The sequence below is a fragment of the Drosophila elegans genome, unplaced genomic scaffold (assembly GCF_018152505.1).
Source record: "Drosophila elegans isolate 14027-0461.03 unplaced genomic scaffold, ASM1815250v1 contig_133, whole genome shotgun sequence".
Taxonomy (NCBI): Eukaryota; Metazoa; Arthropoda; class Insecta; order Diptera; family Drosophilidae; genus Drosophila; species Drosophila elegans.
The window spans coordinates 2,219,407-2,238,876 of record NW_024545499.1 but is presented as its reverse complement, the minus strand read 5'-3'; the positions used below and the strand labels follow the sequence as shown (position 1 = coordinate 2,238,876).

Genomic DNA, 19,470 nt, shown 5'->3' with positions numbered 1-19,470 from the left:
AATTTATGTGCGGGGCTGTGGATGTGGGCGTGAGTATCTGTGTTTGGGTTTTACAATATGCTGATGTTTCCCCAGTAAGGCGTGTCGGAGCCATTTGCGTTCGCCGGCTTTAAGCAGTTTGCTTTGGCACTCGTAGCTTCGCAGCTATGTAGTCATAGTCATTGATGCTGGTGTAGTGCCAGCCGACGACACGAGTACAATCCTCCATTTGCCTGTATTGGGTTTCATTATGGCCATCCAACAGACAACAAAAACCAGCAAGTGGTTAAGGATACAGAGGAAAAATCAAAAAGCGTTTCAATTTTTCGCCTCACACTTACTTAACTCACAGTTATCTGCATTTGAAAATTATAGTTGTCTGTCTTCTTAGCTTCTCAGTTTATTTTAGTTTATTTGCTTTAAAGGCAAGTTTTTTTTGTTATTTCATTAATTTGCATGTTATCAGATAAGTGTATCTATAAATTGCATTAATGCTCTTAGCTAGTTTAATGAAGCAAATTTTGCTATTAATATTTTAGCAGTTTGGTTTACCAATCGGGTGCTTTCATTTGCAAAATATGTTTGCCAGTGTCAGCCCAAACCTCAGAGCACTCTTAATGTTACCAGCTCTGGCTCGTTTACTTTGTTTTATGTCTAGAAATTTAAAACGACGCAAAACAGCAACAGAAGGGCGGCAGCTCGTGAGGAGTCTGATAATAAAGGCAGATATTTCCAACAGAATAGATATATTCTCTTGGCAGCCCAAGTTCCTGTTGATTATTTCATTACTTGCGACACGACTCGCTGCCTCTTGCGCAATTAATCGCACCCAACGCACCTCCATCTCCGTCGGGCTGTTATCCTTGATTAGCATTTATCCCCGACCGGGAACCCAAACTGAAAACCGAAACCTAAACCTAAACTGAAATTGGCAACTGGCAACTGTAAAATCCGTTGAGCTGCCGTGTGCGGCCCGGGGCCTTACGTCTATCAATGTCAGCGGATGCCGGCGTCTATCAATGTCGCATTGTTGATTTAAGCATCGCGCCGCAACTGTCAATGTATTGACATTACACGTGGTGTTGACATGTAATTTGCCCGATCCCCATCCAGCCAGGTTGCGTTCTGCATCCATAAAAACTGGGCCCCTACCCAGCGGCACTGGGCCGAACTACCAAGCCCATTTACAAATGGCAAATAAGGAGCCGCCAGATCCTTGAGGGACGTTCCCCGGCACGTACGAGCCGAGTGGAACCTTTCCCAGACTGAGCTCGGATTTATGTGGGAATTTTGTGCACTGGACAAATGTAAATAAAATGGCTTTCGAATCGCCGGCAGGAGAATTATGTATTCCACACGCGTAAAATGGGAAATTTTAAAGCAGAGATTCTGTCTGCTTAACGTTGTTCATTGCCGGGGATGCTTCAGTGAGGTTTGACCTTCAATTAGGCAACAATATGAACCGCCGCCCATACATGGGCTCCATTATTTAGTCGGGAGATAAATGTACTTGCGCTTCACTTGCCACGCAGAAAATCATCTCTGAATGTGTCACAATATGGCAAGCATTTATTAATCATACGCTCCGTTGTCAACGGTAATAAAGTCGATGACGGCGCTGGTTCCCTTCGCCCTCCCCTCAGAAAAAGATGAGAAATGAAAGGCTCCGATTGACGGCAACTGCAAAATGTTTTTTTCGCCATAATAACGTCAACATATTATGTTGCATAAGTAGCTCTTCGCTCCTCCACCTGCCACTCTGCTCACTGACACAACAAACCCGATACCACTCGTAAAACTTGGATGAAAAAGAGGACGCTGGCAGTGGATAAACTATGCAACGACAAGTGTTTTGCACACATTTTAGCTTGTCACTTGTGAATGGCCTGCGGTAGATTTATTACATACTCCTAGAGAGAGAAAAAAGTGAATGAAACTCAGGACAAACAGCTTAAAACTTTTTAAAGGTTTGTTTCCTGTTCTTAAATTTTTCTGAACTAATTACTGAGAACAAAATGGTTTCAAATACAGAGAGTTATAGTATATTCACACCCAGTATTGAAGAAAGATTTTACAATTTTGTATTGGGCGGTTTTTTTCTTTATATAAAACTAAGACCGAACTAAAATTCGTTCGCTCTAAAAGCTCATTAAAGAGTGGCAAAACAAAGACTCCCACAAATCATTGGATAGGCTTATTTTATTTATACTTTCAAACTCTTTTCGCAGGACATTGATTTCGATGGGTTCCGGCGCTTCCTGGACTCCTTCCTCGACTGCGAGGCGCCGCTGGACCTGGCCAAGCATTTGTTTGTGTCCTTCCTCAAGCCGAATGTCACCCAGGCCCAGCTGCATGGCCGGGCACTTAATCAAATGGCCGCCATCAGCAGCACGGCCGCCTGTGCGCCAGTCACGTCGCACACGAAGGGTAAGAGATCGTCCTTGCCACCGCCCCATGTCACCCACTCTCGTGTGTATGTGAATAATTGCTGAACATTTCTTTTGGCCTCCCTGCACTCCCTGCACTCCCATCGACCCACTCGCCTCCCAACCGCCCGTAATTAGGCTCCATTCCGAACATCAATAGCATTGCCGAGCTGATGCCCCAGTGCAGCGGCAGCGGGGGCGGAATCGGAGGCCCAGGGGGCGTGGCCGGCGAGGGCCACGCGCCGACCCGCAGCAGCTTTGTGGACAAAATCCATGGCATCACGGATAAATTACACCACTCACTGGGCGGACATCTCTCGCACGATCCCAGCAAGACGGGTGAGTTACGTTACACGGGGAACAACACAGCGAGCTTGGCTCAGAATTAGAAACTAGAAAAGGACGTACGACTTGAAGTTGTTTTGAACTTTAGCTCTTTAAGTATTTTAAATATTTTTATTGAAATACAAGGCCAAGGACTTTTATACCCTTGTAGAGAGTATCACTTTGGACGTCCGCTTAGTAACGATGAACACCGGAAAGAGTTTAGAATTACATTACAAATTCAGTCAACGCAGTAAAGGAAACATTTCAGTACATCAATTATAATAATAATATAATATAATTAAGCTCCCAAGGGAACAATCTGAAATAAAATTAAAAAAAACGGTTTGCTTCGATGACTCTATATTTATTTGAATATTCTTTGTGGTATAGTGATGTTTTACTATTCCATATATTCGAATAAAATTTGATTAAAATCGGACAACGACATTATATAGCGGTCATAAGAACAATCCAAAAATTCAACGTAAAATCGAACTAGCTCCATTTTTATACGCTTGAAGAGAGTATTATAATTTCAGTCAGAAGTTTGCAACTCAGCGAAGAAGACGTTTCTGACCCTATAAAGTATCTGTCCGTCCGTCAGTCCGTCAGTTTATGTGCAAATTAAGCTCTCAGTTTTAAAGCCATCTGCATGAAACTTTGGCGCCAGAAATTCTGTATACGACTTATATATGACTTTAATTTTGTGATTTGTAGGCAAAAGAGTGATCGGATCCAATGTCTGAAATTAAACAGCCCGGAGTGGTTGTTACTATGGTATACAAGCTAAGTCCTAACTATTTAGCTCTTACAGTTCTCGGAGTATTCACGTTTAAACAAAAAAAACTGATCCTAATGAAAAATAAATGAGCTTCTTAGTGTCGGAATTGCCCCCTTCTACCTGCTACACACTTTTTAAAACAAACACAATATAATCGTTTACTCTACTCAACTATTTAATTGTCAAATGTTCAATCTATAAAAACCTTTAATTTCATAAAGTCTGACAACTTTTTCTAAGTACTGTGAGAAGTGTTCTGCATTCGCGGCACGTGTTTGATATTTCTGCTTCATTGGCCGGTCCATCCAACAGGCAGCGTCCATCCAATGCTCACCGTGACGCCGAGCCCCTTGGCCAGCGGACCCAGCATGTTCCAGGCCAGCAATGCGGCCCGTCGATCCGTGGACTCGAGCCCCTCCCACTCGGCGACCAACCACTCGCAGATGTCCCGCAACTCCTCCAAGAAGAGCAACAATTCGGTTAATTGCAAAATTGATGGTGAGTATTAATTAGGCGGCGCTCCACATTGTCCACATTGTCCACATTATCCACCCAGTCCACATCCGCGTACCCCTTTCGGCTCAGTGCGCTGAAATTACAATGTGCATGCGACTTCCAATTAAGACGCTTATTGTGCAATCAGCATGTGATGTGTGCGGGGATGTGGAAGGACGTGGCCAATCGTGGCAGCTGGAAGTGCCCAGCCAACTAATTGGCCAGCCAACATGCTGACCGACAGAACCGTGCAGATGCTGAAATTAACCGTCTATGTGCAGAACGCTCCATTTGATCGAGAAAAACATACTTTCTGATTGCTTTCTGAATGTTGAAAGGGGTAAATAAGGTCTCATTTTTTAGTGCAAAAGGGTGTGTAGCACCAAAACTATGTATTTACGCTATTATTGGCAAGGGGTCTTCATCACCAATTTCAAAATAATATCACTAATAAATATTCATTTTTTAATACTGAAAACTGAGTAAGTCCTCAAAATAATCATGACGCGTATTAAATATATATTTAATAAAAATCCCAAATACGTTTATTCAATAGCATGCGTAACGTTAATTGTTATACCTGCTTAACGAAATTGACTTAACTGCAGCTCATCTAGACTACGAACCTCAGTTTATTTGCCATTTGCTTAGTTAACTTTCTCCCGAACTTGCTAATTAGTAGAGCAAGTACCAAAAGCAAATATCAGCGCGGAAGGAAAACAAGGCGGGCATTCGCTAATTCATGAGTTCATAAATTATGGACCTGGGACCGCTGCCGAAGTTGCAGTCCTTTGCAAAGGCCAAACTTGGCACCGGAAGTCAGCCTTACTTCCCGCCTCTCCAGCATCCCGTATACCAAAAACAAAGAAAAGTTCAAAAAATAAAACTGAGGGACTCTTGTCTCAGAGATCGTGTCGTAAATCAACGCCCAATTAGAAACATTTTTGCGTTTCACGAAGTCGCAACTCGTAAAATGCGAAGCCTGCGTTAAATTAACATTTATTGCTCACACACACACACACACGCACACAAGAACAGAGAACCAGGACACTCTTACACACACAAGCAGAGCAAGGAGCACTTGCGGCCTGAAAGTATGCAGCAGCATTTTTTTGCTTTTTTGCTGCCATCGTTTGTTTCTCTTTTTGCTTCCATTCATTTTGCTTCGTTTGAAATGTGTACGAGAATGATTAATGAACGTAAATTTCGTTTTTTTATCCTCTTTTTTGCCTTTTTTGTCGCTGGCCAACAGTTTCACGCATTTTGCCAGCAATTGAAAGACATTGTCCTGAAAGTTCAGAGGATGGGAGTACACAGCAACAAAACTATGAACTCATTCTAGCTAAATATCTTATTTAATATTTGTAAAAGCCGTTTTGGCCAAATGAAAATATAAATGCAGGTATATTTGTTTTTTAATTGCTATATATAGATATATATATAGTCTATATTATTGCTATATATATGCAATATATTGTGTATCAAATACAATTTCATTTCAAAGGACATTTAGTGTTCCTTATTCTTTTAAACTTATCCCTTTCCCAGCATTTGTGTAAAATATTTCTTTTAACGATTGCCATAAACACTTTCAACAATTAAGTTTGTTATCGAGTACAAACAAAAACAAAAGTCTTAGTAAAACAACAGCTTTGACAATTATACTATCAATTGGATTTTAAAGAGTTTCAAACGTATAAGAAATAGTTTTTTTATTTGAAATTTGAAACAAAATGAATGTATGTACCGAATAAATATTATTTAAACAATGTTGGGATCACGTTGACTTATCATATTGATGTCGTCCTTTTTTCGGTGCAGCAAATTACGCAAAAGGCACGAGGACGAGGCCCAGTCAGGAATTTCCTATTAGCATTATCTATTAAGTACAGCAAGGGTCTGCTTTCTTCCTCCGAGTGTATGTGTGTGCCTTAGAGCGCCTTAAGCGCTAATTGGATTAGTTTTGCTTTGCTTTTTGTATTCCGGCTGCCTGTGTGCGTGAATTAAATTTATTAGTCCAAATGTAGGCCGGCAAATAAGTCGACATTGATCCTGCTCACACACTCAGTCCTGTTTACTCAACTTCCCTGCACTCATCGCGAAACCGACAGCCTCATTTAGTTATTAAGAAGAAGGGCAAATATTAGCATTGTTTGCGGTATATGTGTATGTATTTTAATTTATTGCGAACAAACGTTCCGACACTGGGCAAACATAATTAGCTAAAATACAATCATCTCCATGTCTTGTTCGGCTGTTTGACTAGCTTAGATGGAAACTGCCGCGCTGCCTGCATTAACATATAAATTACAACATCAACAGCACACACAAATGGCCTGTCAAAATAATAAAAGATGGAAATCATTCATAGTCTCGCACACGCAAAGAAACCAAACAGAGTTCTTTGAAAATTTCTAAACAATTTGCTAGGCCATTCAGAGCGCTTTGATTTTAATTCATTATGTAATTACGCCGGAATTGACTGCAAATCAATAGGGAGTAGAAAGCAAAAGAAAAGGTGAATAAATTTGTAATTATAGCAAAACAAAGTTGAGCGAGCTAAAGTATCTGGAGCATAAGATGAGAAAAGTTTCGGGTCGCAGGCTCAAAGCATCAAAAGCAAGTAGCATCCTTCCTTCCTTCCTTCCTTTCACATTAAACTGGAAAACAAATTGCGGCAGAATTTCCCGAAGCTCGGGTTCATTAAGAGCCATAACGAAGCACTGGCTTTCGGCCCGGTCAAATGTTGGCTATTAACATTAAGCATAATGGGAACTGGCTGTCAGCTGTCGATGGCATTAAGAATAACGAGAATGCGTCCACGTCCACTCTGTCACTCGAAGTGCCCAGCACTTAATGAATGCACTTGCACATGCAATTCTCCACCCACTGCCCACTGCCCACTGCCCACCACCCACTCACCAATTCCCTCTTTCACTTGCAGCTGACATTAAGCTCCTGGCGCGAAAACTTTCCCATTTTGATCCGCTGACACTCAAGGTCCCCCTGAAGGACGTCGTCTGCTATTTATCACTGCTCGAGGCTGGCCGTCCGGAGGATAAGCTGGAGTGTAAGACCGACCTGCAACTGCAATCTTCGATCCGGGTCCCCTTATTTATTCATTGCTTGCAGTCATGTTCCGGCTGTACGACACGGACAGCAACGGAGTTCTGGACACGGCCGAAATGGACGCCATTGTCAACCAGATGATGGCCGTGGCCGAGTATCTCGGCTGGGATGTCAGCGAACTGCGTCCGGTGAGTGCCGGTTAAGTCCGGCTTACATTAAAAACTCATTACGCGAAAGCAATTGCAATCAACATCGATGCACAGCAATTCGGCAGATCGACTTACAGCACCCACACTATCCCCTCACTATCCCCACCGTTGTCTGTTTGGCGGTCACGAACCCCGAAACCCGTTCAACTACTCATTGACCCAATCCAATCCAATCCAATAAAACTTTTTCAATTACTTACGAACATTTTTAACAGCAAACGCAACAAAGCACCAAACAAAACACGACGGAAAAAACACTTGAAATTAATTTCGCTTTATTGTTTGAACATTCAACTTCGGCGATAGTCCAGGCTTAGCCACACAGGAGGAAAAATAAGTAATTAAAAAATCGATTAGCCACAACGTTGTTTTAAGCAACAGTCTCGGACACATTTAAACACACACTGCAAGTTATTTATATAAACCTAAAATTTGGCCGTTCTAAAAATTCTAAAATAAAACCTCTGGACGAGGTAGAAAGTTTTTAATTGTGTGTAATACATTTTTTTTTACTATTTACTCATTTGGCAAGCTGACTTAATTTAATTTTAATTTTGATACTGCTTGTCGTATGTTGATGAACAATGTGAATAAATTGAAAATAAATTACAGTATATTCCACCAGTCCCCCAACTCAAAATTTCTTAATATAACTGATTTTACTTCCAGTGTATTAGTTTTACAATTTAAGAAGCTATATACAAGTAGTACTCTCCAAACGCGAACTCTTAGTGTGAGTTCGTCACTACGTGCACTTCTGTCCACAGAGTTCTTTTTTCCACATAACCAAATCATATTTTGTATTTATATGATAATATATATATTTATACCCTTGCAGAGGGTATTATAATTTCAGTCAGAAGTTTGCAACGCAGTGAAGGAGACGTTTCCGACCCTATAAAGTATATATATTCTTGATCAGCATCACTAGTAGAGTCGATCTAGCCATGTCCGTCTGTCCGTCCGTCTGTCCGTCTGTCCGTCTGTCCGTCCGTTTATATGCAAACTAGTCTCTCAGTTTTAAAGCTATCTGCATGAAACTTTCCCAAAAGTTGTCTTCCTATTGCAGGTAGTATATAAGTCGGAACGAGCCGGATCGGACGACTATAGCATATAGCTCCCATAGGAACAATCGGAAAAATAAATGAAAAAAAATTATAACTTTGCTGTTTTTTAATTTTTTGTTTAGTTCTTCGACATTTAGCAATGGTTAAATATTTCAGAATTATGGTTTAAATTTCATCCAAATCGGACGACTATAGCATATAGCTCCCATAGGAACAATCGGAAAAATAATTGAAAAAAAATTATAACTTTGCTGTTTTTTAATTTTTTGTTTTGTTCTTCGATATAAAGCAATGGTTAAATATTTCAGAATTATGATTAAAATTTCATCAAAATCGGACGACTATAGCATATAGCTCCCATAGGAACAATCGGAAAAATAATTGAAAAAAAATTATAGCTTTGCTGTTTTTTAATTTTTTGTTTAGTTCTTCGACATATAGCAATGGTTAAATATTTCAGAATTATGATTAAAATTTCATCAAAATCTGACGACTATAGCATATAGCTCCCATAGGAACAATCGGAAAAATGATTGAAAAAAAATTATAACTTTGCTGTTTTTTAATTTTTTTTTTAGTTCTTCGACATATAGCAATGGTTAAATATTTCAGAATTATGGTTTAAATATTATCAAAATCGGACGACTATATCATATAGCTCCCATACAAATAATAAAAATATATAAAAGAACAATCAAATAATTAAGCTGCAAATCGTCATAGCTTCAATGTTTTTAAACATATACGCAAGTAAATCATAATTTTAATGTTTTCAAAAATATTTAATTCTTGCGATAGCTGCAAGGGTATATGAACTTCGGCTTGCCGAAGTTTGCTTTCTTTCTTGTCACTATTCATTTAGATTTCTTTACGTGTTCTCTGGGTTTCCATTTCAACCGCAAATTTGTGGTGTTCCCTCAGCTACCACATCGCATAGGCGACTTAATAGTTTCACCAACAGCAAAAAGAACAAGCTTAACGCGTTCCCCCTAACAACGAGAAAACCCCCTCGATGTTGACAGGCAAAGCAAAAAATATATACAGAAAGGAAGGGAAAAACAAGAAAGAACTGCGACCGCAAATAAAGTCAAAGCGCCACAAAACTCAATTAACAAAATACCCCTGGCTCTAGCGGAATGATTCCAGCCGCATCTTCCGTCTGTCCCTTGCCCTCGACCGACTTCCTTTTCCGCTGCTCGAGAACCCGGAGCTCCAGTAACATCGCCATCACGACTTTATGACTGCCGCATACTTTAAATTCTAGGCAGACACAGAAAATATTTTAATCAAAATATTTTGAGGCAAGACCTGCCAAGAGCCAAGAAACCAAGTTTGGGTCAGCCTTTCGTCGGGCCCATTATTTATCCTTTTTGCTTTCCGTTTGCTCCCCGCAAATAATCAAAGCACTTAATGAGTTGCATAATTCTGGCATTCATTTCCGGGAGAATATGAAATTTGCCAAGAGAAAGAAAAAGGATTCGGAAGTTGTATAAATTTGGAAGTGAATATTTTATAGAGCAAAAGTACTCGTACCGCTTCGATCGGTTTCTTGTAGTCTTAGTTGCTCTTGAATTTTGAAGTGTTTAAAGCTGTGCAATAATTTAAAACATCAAGATGGAAAACATTTTTAACTTAATTTGACATATTTTAAGCCCTTTTAAAACTTCTTAAAGAACTTTAAATTAGGATGGTGATGTTCCCAACAATATTTACGAGTAACTGCATTTCTTAAGAAAATGCGTTTGCTAACCAACCCAAGGTAATAGAAGTGCATTCCAAACAGGAAGTTACCTTTCCGTTAAATTTCATTCCCTCTAAAACAACCCTTTTTTTTTGGTTTCACTTCACTCACTGCAATCCGCAATCGCTTTTTGTACTTACAGATACTGCAGGAGATGATGGTTGAAATTGACTATGACGCCGACGGCACAGTGTCCTTGGACGAGTGGCAGCGAGGCGGGATGACAACCATTCCACTGCTCGTGCTCTTAGGTGGGTTATTTTCCATTCTACACAGAGAGAAAATATTGTTATTGTTTCTGCTTATTGCTTTGATTTGTACATTCATTCAATCATACTTGATTTTGAAAAGCTCTTGTTTTAAGATGGTTTGATTTTTTCTTTAAATAAAGAATTACTGTTGAGATTGAAAAGTTTTTTGAAATTTGAACAAAAATAAGCACATTTTAGGCCTGTCTCCCTTTCAACAGAGTAAAGAATTTTTGAAGCCACTTAAAAAAGAGTTCAAAAAGAAGTGATAACTCCAGTAAATCGCTTACAAATGTCGTTTATGTCGTGAACAATGTTGACATTTTTAAGGCTTATTTTAAGTCGCTTAACGAATTGAAACCCATAAAAAAATTTTTTAGATAACTGCTGTTAAAATATTCGCTATATGTAGTATGCCAGAACGGTATTTGTAAATAGTTGTTTTAGTCAAATATATATTTTTTTAATAGCTGAAATTTATTTTGAAAGCCAATCAAAACAGAACCCCATAGTTGCAATATTTTCTCTCTGTGTGCTGTGCCTCGTTCCCCTGCTAAATGCACCTTTGCCGGCTGAATGCCTTGATCTGTGACTGGTTGGCTGCTGCCGTAATAATCAAGTCATTTGCCCAGCTGGCCCAGGGGAACGAGGAGTTGCTGCAGGCGCCCTCCGTACACTTATGCAAAGTGACAACTCGCCCCTACGCCCTCATCTCCAACCGCCACCTGGCATCCTACACCTCAATCTTCCCCAGGTGTCGACAGCACCACGCTCAAGGAGGATGGCATCCATGTGTGGCGCTTGAAGCACTTCAGCAAGCCGGCGTACTGCAACCTTTGCCTCAACATGTTGGTCGGCCTCGGCAAGAAGGGTCTCTGCTGTGTGCGTGAGTATCTGTGAGGAGTGTCTGCCTTGGTGGTGGTGTCTAAAGACAGGAAATTGTCTATTTCAATGGCATCGTTTTAGCCAAAGTAACTTTAAGGCCATTAAACCACGCAGAAGAAAGCGGCAAAGTGTTCGACTTATTACATTAATATTTCAGGAATCTACATATTAGGGGGGATTATTTACAAATTTAACCCTTTTAGCTAAAACGAATAATAAATGTTAGCCTGCAAAAAAACTCATTGGTTAAACAAAATGCCCCAAAATTATCGATTATATTCTTGCAAGATTTTTATTTAATACGTGTTTAATCAGTTTCAATAATAATATTATTCAAGGCAAATATGGGCCTAATTAAATTTAATTTCTATAATCTACTGTACCTATATAAAGTAACGTTAAAGCATAAACTAAATTATGAATCTTATTAGAATCAAATTATACTCAATCACAACCAATCCCATAAAGATTGCGACTTTCAGTCAAAATAAGCCGTAAAATCATTAATGTATTTTTTTCAGAATTTTTCAGAATTTATTAGTTTATTCGATTGCTTTAACAGTTCCGAAAATACGCAAATTTACGCAAACGTGACCGAAACAAACGCAATGCAATACAATACAATATTCACCAACTCGAATTTTTGTGCGCTCAAATAAATATGATAGACACAACAAAAAGGAAAACAAAAATAGATTTACGCAAATCTCTTTGAATATAACTATTAAAGCTCATTTGAAGTTATCCTAGCTGGCATAAAATATAGATTTTCACATAAAATATTGAAAATTGCAAATACAAAATGGATTTAAATTGGAAAAATGTTAAATCATGCATAAATATTTTAAAGGATTTAAGATTGATTATAAACTCTGACAAAATTTATAATAGAGAATTACCAGCAGCACAGCAAAAACTACTAAAACTTTGCGTATAAACAAAATGTGGAATTTTTTGGTGACGGTTTTATTCCTCTTTTATTCCTCATTGCGGGCTAATTATTATTATTCTGCTTTGAGACTTCTAATAGTGTCACAAACATAACAAATTTTATCAGAAGAATAACAAATAACTCGACGGTAAAAGCAAATAAAGTTTCAAACATTCTAAGAAAACGAATGTGTAAAATTCGTTTGGTAATGAGCAATAAAGGAGATAAGCAGTATATGATAAATAGTATTAGAAGTAATAAAAAAAACAATATATTTAAATTTTATCTAAAGTTGCTGCTATACATTGCTAAACAAAAAGTCAAAAATACATCTAATTTATAGAAAAATTATTTTTAAGCAATCTTTATTACAAGATCCGAGATATACGTGGACTCCAGTTGTCGTACAAAACCCTGCCCTTCCTTCAGAAAGACAATTTGGACGGAAACTTTAATATCAGAAAACCATGGCCCTTACTTAATTTCTCTACTTTGATATTAAACAAAATAATCGAAGTTCACAATTTCGTTTAATTTCCAACAATTGAGCAAACGATGTGCATTAAGAATACTCTATATTATCGGGTCATTTACTCTTAAGCTTGTTTGGTTTGGTTAACCTTTCGTTAAAAAATCCCATGTGCATATTTCAGGTTAGGAATGAATTCTATTCGTTTGAAGAACAGATTGGTTAAATTGTCCAGAAATAAGAACAATTTAACTATAATTATTAAGATAAACTAAAGTAATTTTTAAAGAAAAATGTATTAATAACATAAACGTATATTAATATTACTTTTGGCAGTGTGCAAGTACACGGTTCACGAGCGGTGCGTGCAGCACGCTCCCGCTTCCTGCATCACCACGTACGTGAAGTCGAAGAAGCCCAAGTCCGGCGGCGACCTGCTGCACCACTGGGTGGAGGGCAACTGCTATGGGCGATGCTCCAAGTGCCGCAAGCGGATAAAGGCCTACCACGGCATTACAGGACTCACCTGCCGCTGGTGCCACATGATGGTGAGTGGATCGGTGTGACCTTGGGGACTTAAATTCAATTTATTTCAGCGCGTTGTTCTAAAAACAATATATTTATTCGTAATTAGACACATCGTTTGTCAACCCATTAATTGCACAGCATTATAAAATTGGTCGTACGTTTCCATAACGTTTGCAAACTCAGTTTAAATGGTAGAGACGTTTTTTTAAGTTCAATAGAAAAAAGGAAAAGAAATGGAAATTAACACTAAATGTGTTATAAAAGATTATCCTAAAGAATTTAATTTTTCACTGAATAAACCACTTCAGTCTTTTCTTTTTATATTTTCAAAATAGACTATTTAATTAAATTTAAAAAGTAGTATCATAGTCAACACATCAATGTTTTAAGGTAAATATATATAACGTAAACGATATATATTAGTCCAATTTGGTATTATTTGTCATGCATCCCATTACAAAGTCTCCCATTTCTGGTTGGGTGAATGTTCTAGAAATGTAGGGATTCATTTTCACAGGCAAGTCTGAGCTTCCATTAAGTTTCTTCGCCAATATTGCTTAGAAGTCAAACGTTGTTTTTCCTTATACGATATGCCTGTTTTTGGGACCACAGAATAATATCTTTAAAATAAAACCCTTGTCCCATTAAAACAAATTTCATCATCTACATTGTAATTTAAGTTTTGTTAAGTATTACTATTTTGGTAAATTGTTTAATTGCTTATAATTGAGAAATGGATAAGCGTATTTTTTGTGAGTCATTGGGTGTATACAGCAGAACAACATGATCAGTGATCACTGATGGATTTCTTACGATAGTTCTGCTGAATGCATATGATCACTGATCATGTTGCAAAAATTTATAAAAGAAGAGTAAAAATAGTAAGCCACCTTTTCTTGACACATGATACATATCTGGTGGCCTATATCGATGGTGTAAATATGGATAAGAATAAAAAGAAAAATCGGAATGTTAACAAAACAAAATTTAAAAACAAACAAAACAAGCAAAAATTAATTAATTAATGCGTAATGTATCATAGGCGTTCAGCAGAACAAACTTGATCACTGATAACTGATCCATCATGTTGTTCCATCATCGATCATGTTGTTCAACTGAATTCGCCCATTGAATGCCTTTTCCCAAATAAGGGCTTAATCGCTTACAGCCTAAGGTGGCCAGAAATTAACATTTATTTGCACTTTTGGCTTTTGAATAGACTGAATATATTAAACCTTGCCATAGGCTATAGTAGGTAAACATCGTTTGGCGGTTTTATATAAAGATGCAGTCATGATGAGTTTCAAATGCAAGTTAATTGACGTAGAATCAATCCGTTACAAGACCAAATCAGATCTGCTGCGCCAGCGACTGCCAGCATTGTTTCGAAACAAAAATTCCAATTATTCGGAAAAACAAGGCAGCCTTTGGCCAAGCACTCCGTCTGCAGTTTTGTCGGAGCCAGTGTCGGCAGCTGTGATTCGCAGCCCGGCAGCAATTCCAACGTCATCCTCCCACCTTCCTCCAGCGACACCCCTCGATTCCCGGATCCGAACCGATCCGGGCCACACATGAGCTGGCAACTTCGTTATGGCTGGCAAATTGTCACGTCCCGAGCAAATTGCGCTGCTGCCGCCTTCGCATGCCACCAACTTTCGTGTCCTGTGTCTTTGACAAGTGCAGCGGAGATAATGCCGAATTTGTTGTTGCCGGAGGACCGCCGTCGGGAGCGGAGGTCGGCAAACTTGGTCCTGCGACTCGGATGCTGCTGCATCGGCAAATACTTTGTAAGCAAAACGTTGCCGACGCTTTTGACAGTCAATAACTTTGCATTTTGAGTGGATGTGTCTGTGTGTGCTTAAAGTTTGGCCCACGATAAGAGGGAAGTGTGGTTGTCGTGCTGTCCTCCGGCATGAAATTCTTCATCACTGCAATTCGTATAATAAAGTATCAATATACTATAGTGGTTTATTAAGAACTACCTTTTTTCGATTTAAAAATCAATTTTTCCAAGCAATTTGGCGTTTTCAAACAAAGATAGTTTCTACTTCGTTTATCTAATTAATTATTTAATTTATATTTAATATTAAAACGAATCCACCAAATATTCAATATACTATCACGAAAACGTAATATTTTTGTTTAAAACTAAAGAAGAACAATTTAGTTGCCAAAGCCAAAAAACATTTTCCCGACGTTCCCATCGATTTATTTAATTAAAAAACAAAAAGTTTATAGCCTGGTCATCAGTGGATGACCAAATCCAAATCAGAGGCCGCAGCTGTAAAAAAAATGTTATGCAAAAGAGGAAGCCACGCGGTCATTAGAAAAATGCCAAGAAAACGCTTCAGCCAAATTGGTATTTAAATGAAAGAAAAGTCCCCGCTAAATCTCATTTAGTCCAAAATTAACCATTTTTCTTGCACCGCGGGTGGAGTAGTCGGCGCTAACAAACTTTTAATCGGATTCATTAAGGCGAAATAAACGCTAGAGCCACCCCCTCCCATTTCCCATCATAAGTGGCTTTTGGCCAGCGTTGAAGTGGAAATTAAATTTAAAAGCGTAAAACTTCCATGAGGCCACGATATCCTGAAATATATTTTGATGATGCCCGCCGCTCGCACTAATTTAATTGCTTTCCCCCTCCCGTCACCTCGACAGCTCCACAACCGCTGCGCCTCGTCTGTGAAGAAGGAATGTACTTTGGGGGAGTACGCCGAGCTGGTGGTACCGCCCACGGCCATCTGTCCTGCTGTCCTGGATCGCCAGCGTTCCGTCAACCAGGCGCACAAGGTACAATTGCAAATCTTAAACATTTTTCCTGTTCCACCTTCTACCTTCTACCTTCTCCATTTTCCCAGTTAAAACTTATATAATAATTATTTAAAGTTGCATTCGGAAACTATTTTTAGATTAAGATTAACTATGGCTTTTCAATTTGTAAAATGTGGCTGTGAGCACCGCACTTTTCTTTTTAGTTTGTTCTACAATCGCCTCACCGGTCTATGCCAAAAAAATTTGAAATTAGATTTGTTTTTACAGAGACAATTAAAAATAAGTTATCATTATTTTGAATTTTTTCAATATTACTTTTTTATCAGGAATATTAATTATGTTTGATTATTTTGTTTTCTTTCTTTAAAGTAACCAACATTTCAAATATAATGGAGGTTAGGAATATATGTGCTTTTTTATTAAATATTCATATTATATTTTTGTGTACTGCAATATAGCCCCGCTAACCCCTCGCAATTGGCTTACTAACCCCCTTTCAAAATTGACTTTCCCCCAACAAAATTAAAAAAAAAAACAAAAACGAAACAATCGGAACTGCTGCTTACTGCCCACCCACTTTTATGACATACACTGAAATCGTAACCAGAAATCCCAAATGCATCACCACCAGGCCACCCACTTCCAAATCACGCCGCCGGACGAGCTGAGCTGCCCGCTGCTGGTGTTTGTCAATCCGAAGAGCGGCGGTCGCCAGGGGGATCGCATCCTGCGGAAGTTCCAGTACATGCTCAATCCGCGCCAGGTGTACGACCTATCCAAGGGCGGCCCCAAGGAGGGTGTGTGTGTGTGAGTGATGGCCGTTCAAGCACGGTGATTGATTTCCGCTCTCGTTGCCAGGACTTACGCTCTTCAAGGACCTGCCCCGCTTCAGGGTCATCTGCTGTGGTGGCGACGGCACCGTGGGCTGGGTTCTAGAGGCCATGGGTAAGTGAAGCGGCTGGGCGGGATTAAATTATTAGTGCAAATTATATACGTTTAACAGTGGGGTTACTTTTAATTTTATGACTCAGCAGAGTGGCAAGAAAATTATCCGAAAAATGATCTGATGATCTCCGAGCAAGAACAAGAAAACAAAGAAGTCAACCAGCCCATTTACAATTTTTTAACGCCTGTCATTGTAGTTTTCTCGATTTCCGAAAATTAGTTTAGTTTAGCTAGTTAGTTTTTGTCATATATATCATATATATCACACCGGATAAATTATTTTAAACAAGAATGAAAGCAAACTTCGGCAAGCCGAAGTTCATATACCCTTGCAGCTATTGCATGAATTAAATACTTTTGAAAACATTTAAATTATGATTTACTTGAGTATATGCTGAAAAACATTGAAACTATGATGATTTGCAGCTCAATTATTAGATAGTTATTTTATATATTTTTATTATTTCTATGGGAGCTATATGCTATAGACGTCCGATTTTGATAAAATTTAAACCATAATTCTGAAATAATTAAACATTGCTATATGTCGAAGAACTAAACAAAAAATTAAAAAACAGAAAAGTTATAATTTTTTTTCAATTATTTTTCCGATTGTTCCTATGGGAGCTATATGCTATAGTCGTCCGATTTTGATGAAATTTAAAACATAATTCTGAAATATTTAACAATTACTATATCTCGAAGAACGAAACAAAAAATTAAAAAACAGCAAAGTTATAATTTTTTTTCATTTATTTTTCCGATTGTTCCTATGGGAGCTATATGCTATAGTCGACCGATTTTGATGAAATTTAAACCGTAAATCGGAAATATTTAACCATTACTATATGTCGAAGAACTAAACAAAAAATTAAAAAACAGCAAAGTTATAATTTTTTTTCATTTATTTTTCCGATTGTTCCTATGGGAGCTATATGCTATAGTCGTCCGATCCGGCTCGTTCCGACTTATATACTACCTGCAATAGAAAGACAACTTTTGGGAAAGTTTCATGCAGATAGCTTTAAAACTGAGAGACTAGTTTGCATATAAACGGACGGACAGACGGACAGACGGACGGACAGACGGACGGACAGACGGACAGACGGACATGGCTAGATCGACTCTACTAGTGATGCTGATCAAGAATATATATACTTTATAGGGTCGGAAACGTCTCCTTCACTGCGTTGCAAACTTCTGACTGAAATTATAATACCCTCTGCAAGGGTATAAAAACAACTTTGCTGTTTATAATTTTATTTAATATTCTTTAAGATAGAGTAATGAATAAACATAAAACAGGGCTACGTTTTTTATCAGGCAAATCAGGCGACTATATGCCCTTAAAACAATCATCAAAATACAAAATGAAACAGAAACAATTATAGCATCGTTGCTTTCACATTTTTTTTAATATTCTTTGCGATAAAGTAATTGTTTGATATTTCAGAACTACAGTTTTTTTATTTAAATCGGAAGATTTACTCCTATTTGAATATTCGGAAAAATATGTAAGCAAAATTTGAACTTTGCTGTTTGTCAACTGGTTTAAATATAATATGATTAGATAATTCTATGATTTTGAATCTTATTAAGATTAACAGATTTACGCTTTACATTTAAAGATTACTAGGATGGGATTCAAAAAACTTAAATTTACGGTTAAATAAACGGCACCAAGCAATAATGTAATTACAAACTGTATAAATGTTCTTCACCTGGTTCTGTAAATAGTTTTGTTTGTGATTGTATCGAAGGATTTTGGGGTTAAACGTTCCTTAAATTTAACAGATTTTAAGACTGATTTTTTTGTGTTTGTCCTGCAGATTCCATCGAGCTGGCCAGTCAGCCTGCCATTGGAGTGATTCCGCTTGGAACGGGCAACGACTTAGCTCGCTGCCTCCGATGGGGCGGCGGCTACGAGGGCGAGAACATCCCTAAACTCATGGAGAAGATCCGGAGAGCCTCTACCGTGATGCTGGACCGATGGAGCATCGAGGTCACCAACACGCCGCCCAGTGAAGACCTGCGACCAAAAGTAAGTAATGGGGAAGGAAAATACTACTTGAACTGGGTATTCATATTTTATAAAATTTATTAGCAATTTATCAAAAATCCAAAATTAGAAACAAAGTTTGATTGAGTTTGATCAAGACAAACCGTTAAAAAGATAAAAATTTGCTGAGTTGCTTTATCGTTAAAAGAAACTTAATCATTGCTTAAATGAATAATATATATTCGGCCCAGTTCCAGTTTTCACAGATTCACACGGATCTAAATTGCCTCTGTTAATTCACATCTAACTTAAAAAAAACTCACGAAAACTTTCGCAAAGCATTTGCCGATGCATTTAGATCCGCAAAAGCAGAAATTAATTGTTTTTAAAATTCTATGCGATAAACTAAAGTGACAATGGTGTTTTTAGCTTATTCTTTGATGTTGTAAGAATTCAATTATAAATTTTTAAAAAAATTTTTGTGCTTGCGTCTGAGAATCGGTTTGATTTTATCGTTCAGCATTTTGGCAATTTCCGCGTCCCTAGTCTAGTTTCAAACAAATTTAAGAGTATGAAAAAAAAAGTATTTTTTACTA

At 38.1% G+C, this 19,470-nt stretch overlaps 1 protein-coding gene across 5 annotated transcripts in view; it reads left to right on the top strand.

Moving 5' to 3' along the window:
• The window catches only part of LOC108149571 (diacylglycerol kinase 1), a 58,463-nt gene that overhangs the window by 27,564 nt on the left and 11,429 nt on the right, over window positions 1–19,470 (top strand). For 2 of the 5 annotated variants that reach the window (XM_041707557.1, XM_041707559.1), the window contains exons 5-16: window positions 2,208–2,406; window positions 2,544–2,744; window positions 3,826–4,011; window positions 6,953–7,078; window positions 7,141–7,265; window positions 10,237–10,345; window positions 11,097–11,228; window positions 12,964–13,175; window positions 15,817–15,948; window positions 16,538–16,727; window positions 16,789–16,875; window positions 18,705–18,916. In XM_041707557.1, coding sequence (XP_041563491.1) covers window positions 2,208–2,406; window positions 2,544–2,744; window positions 3,826–4,011; window positions 6,953–7,078; window positions 7,141–7,265; window positions 10,237–10,345; window positions 11,097–11,228; window positions 12,964–13,175; window positions 15,817–15,948; window positions 16,538–16,727; window positions 16,789–16,875; window positions 18,705–18,916 — 1,911 coding nt within the window. Of the gene's footprint in view, window positions 1–2,207; window positions 2,407–2,543; window positions 2,745–3,825; window positions 4,012–6,952; window positions 7,079–7,140; window positions 7,266–10,236; window positions 10,346–11,096; window positions 11,229–12,963; window positions 13,176–14,556; window positions 14,943–15,816; window positions 15,949–16,537; window positions 16,728–16,788; window positions 16,876–18,704; window positions 18,917–19,470 lie in introns of those variants that run through there. The other 3 variants (XM_041707560.1, XM_041707563.1, XM_041707565.1) reach the window with 3 other exon arrangements.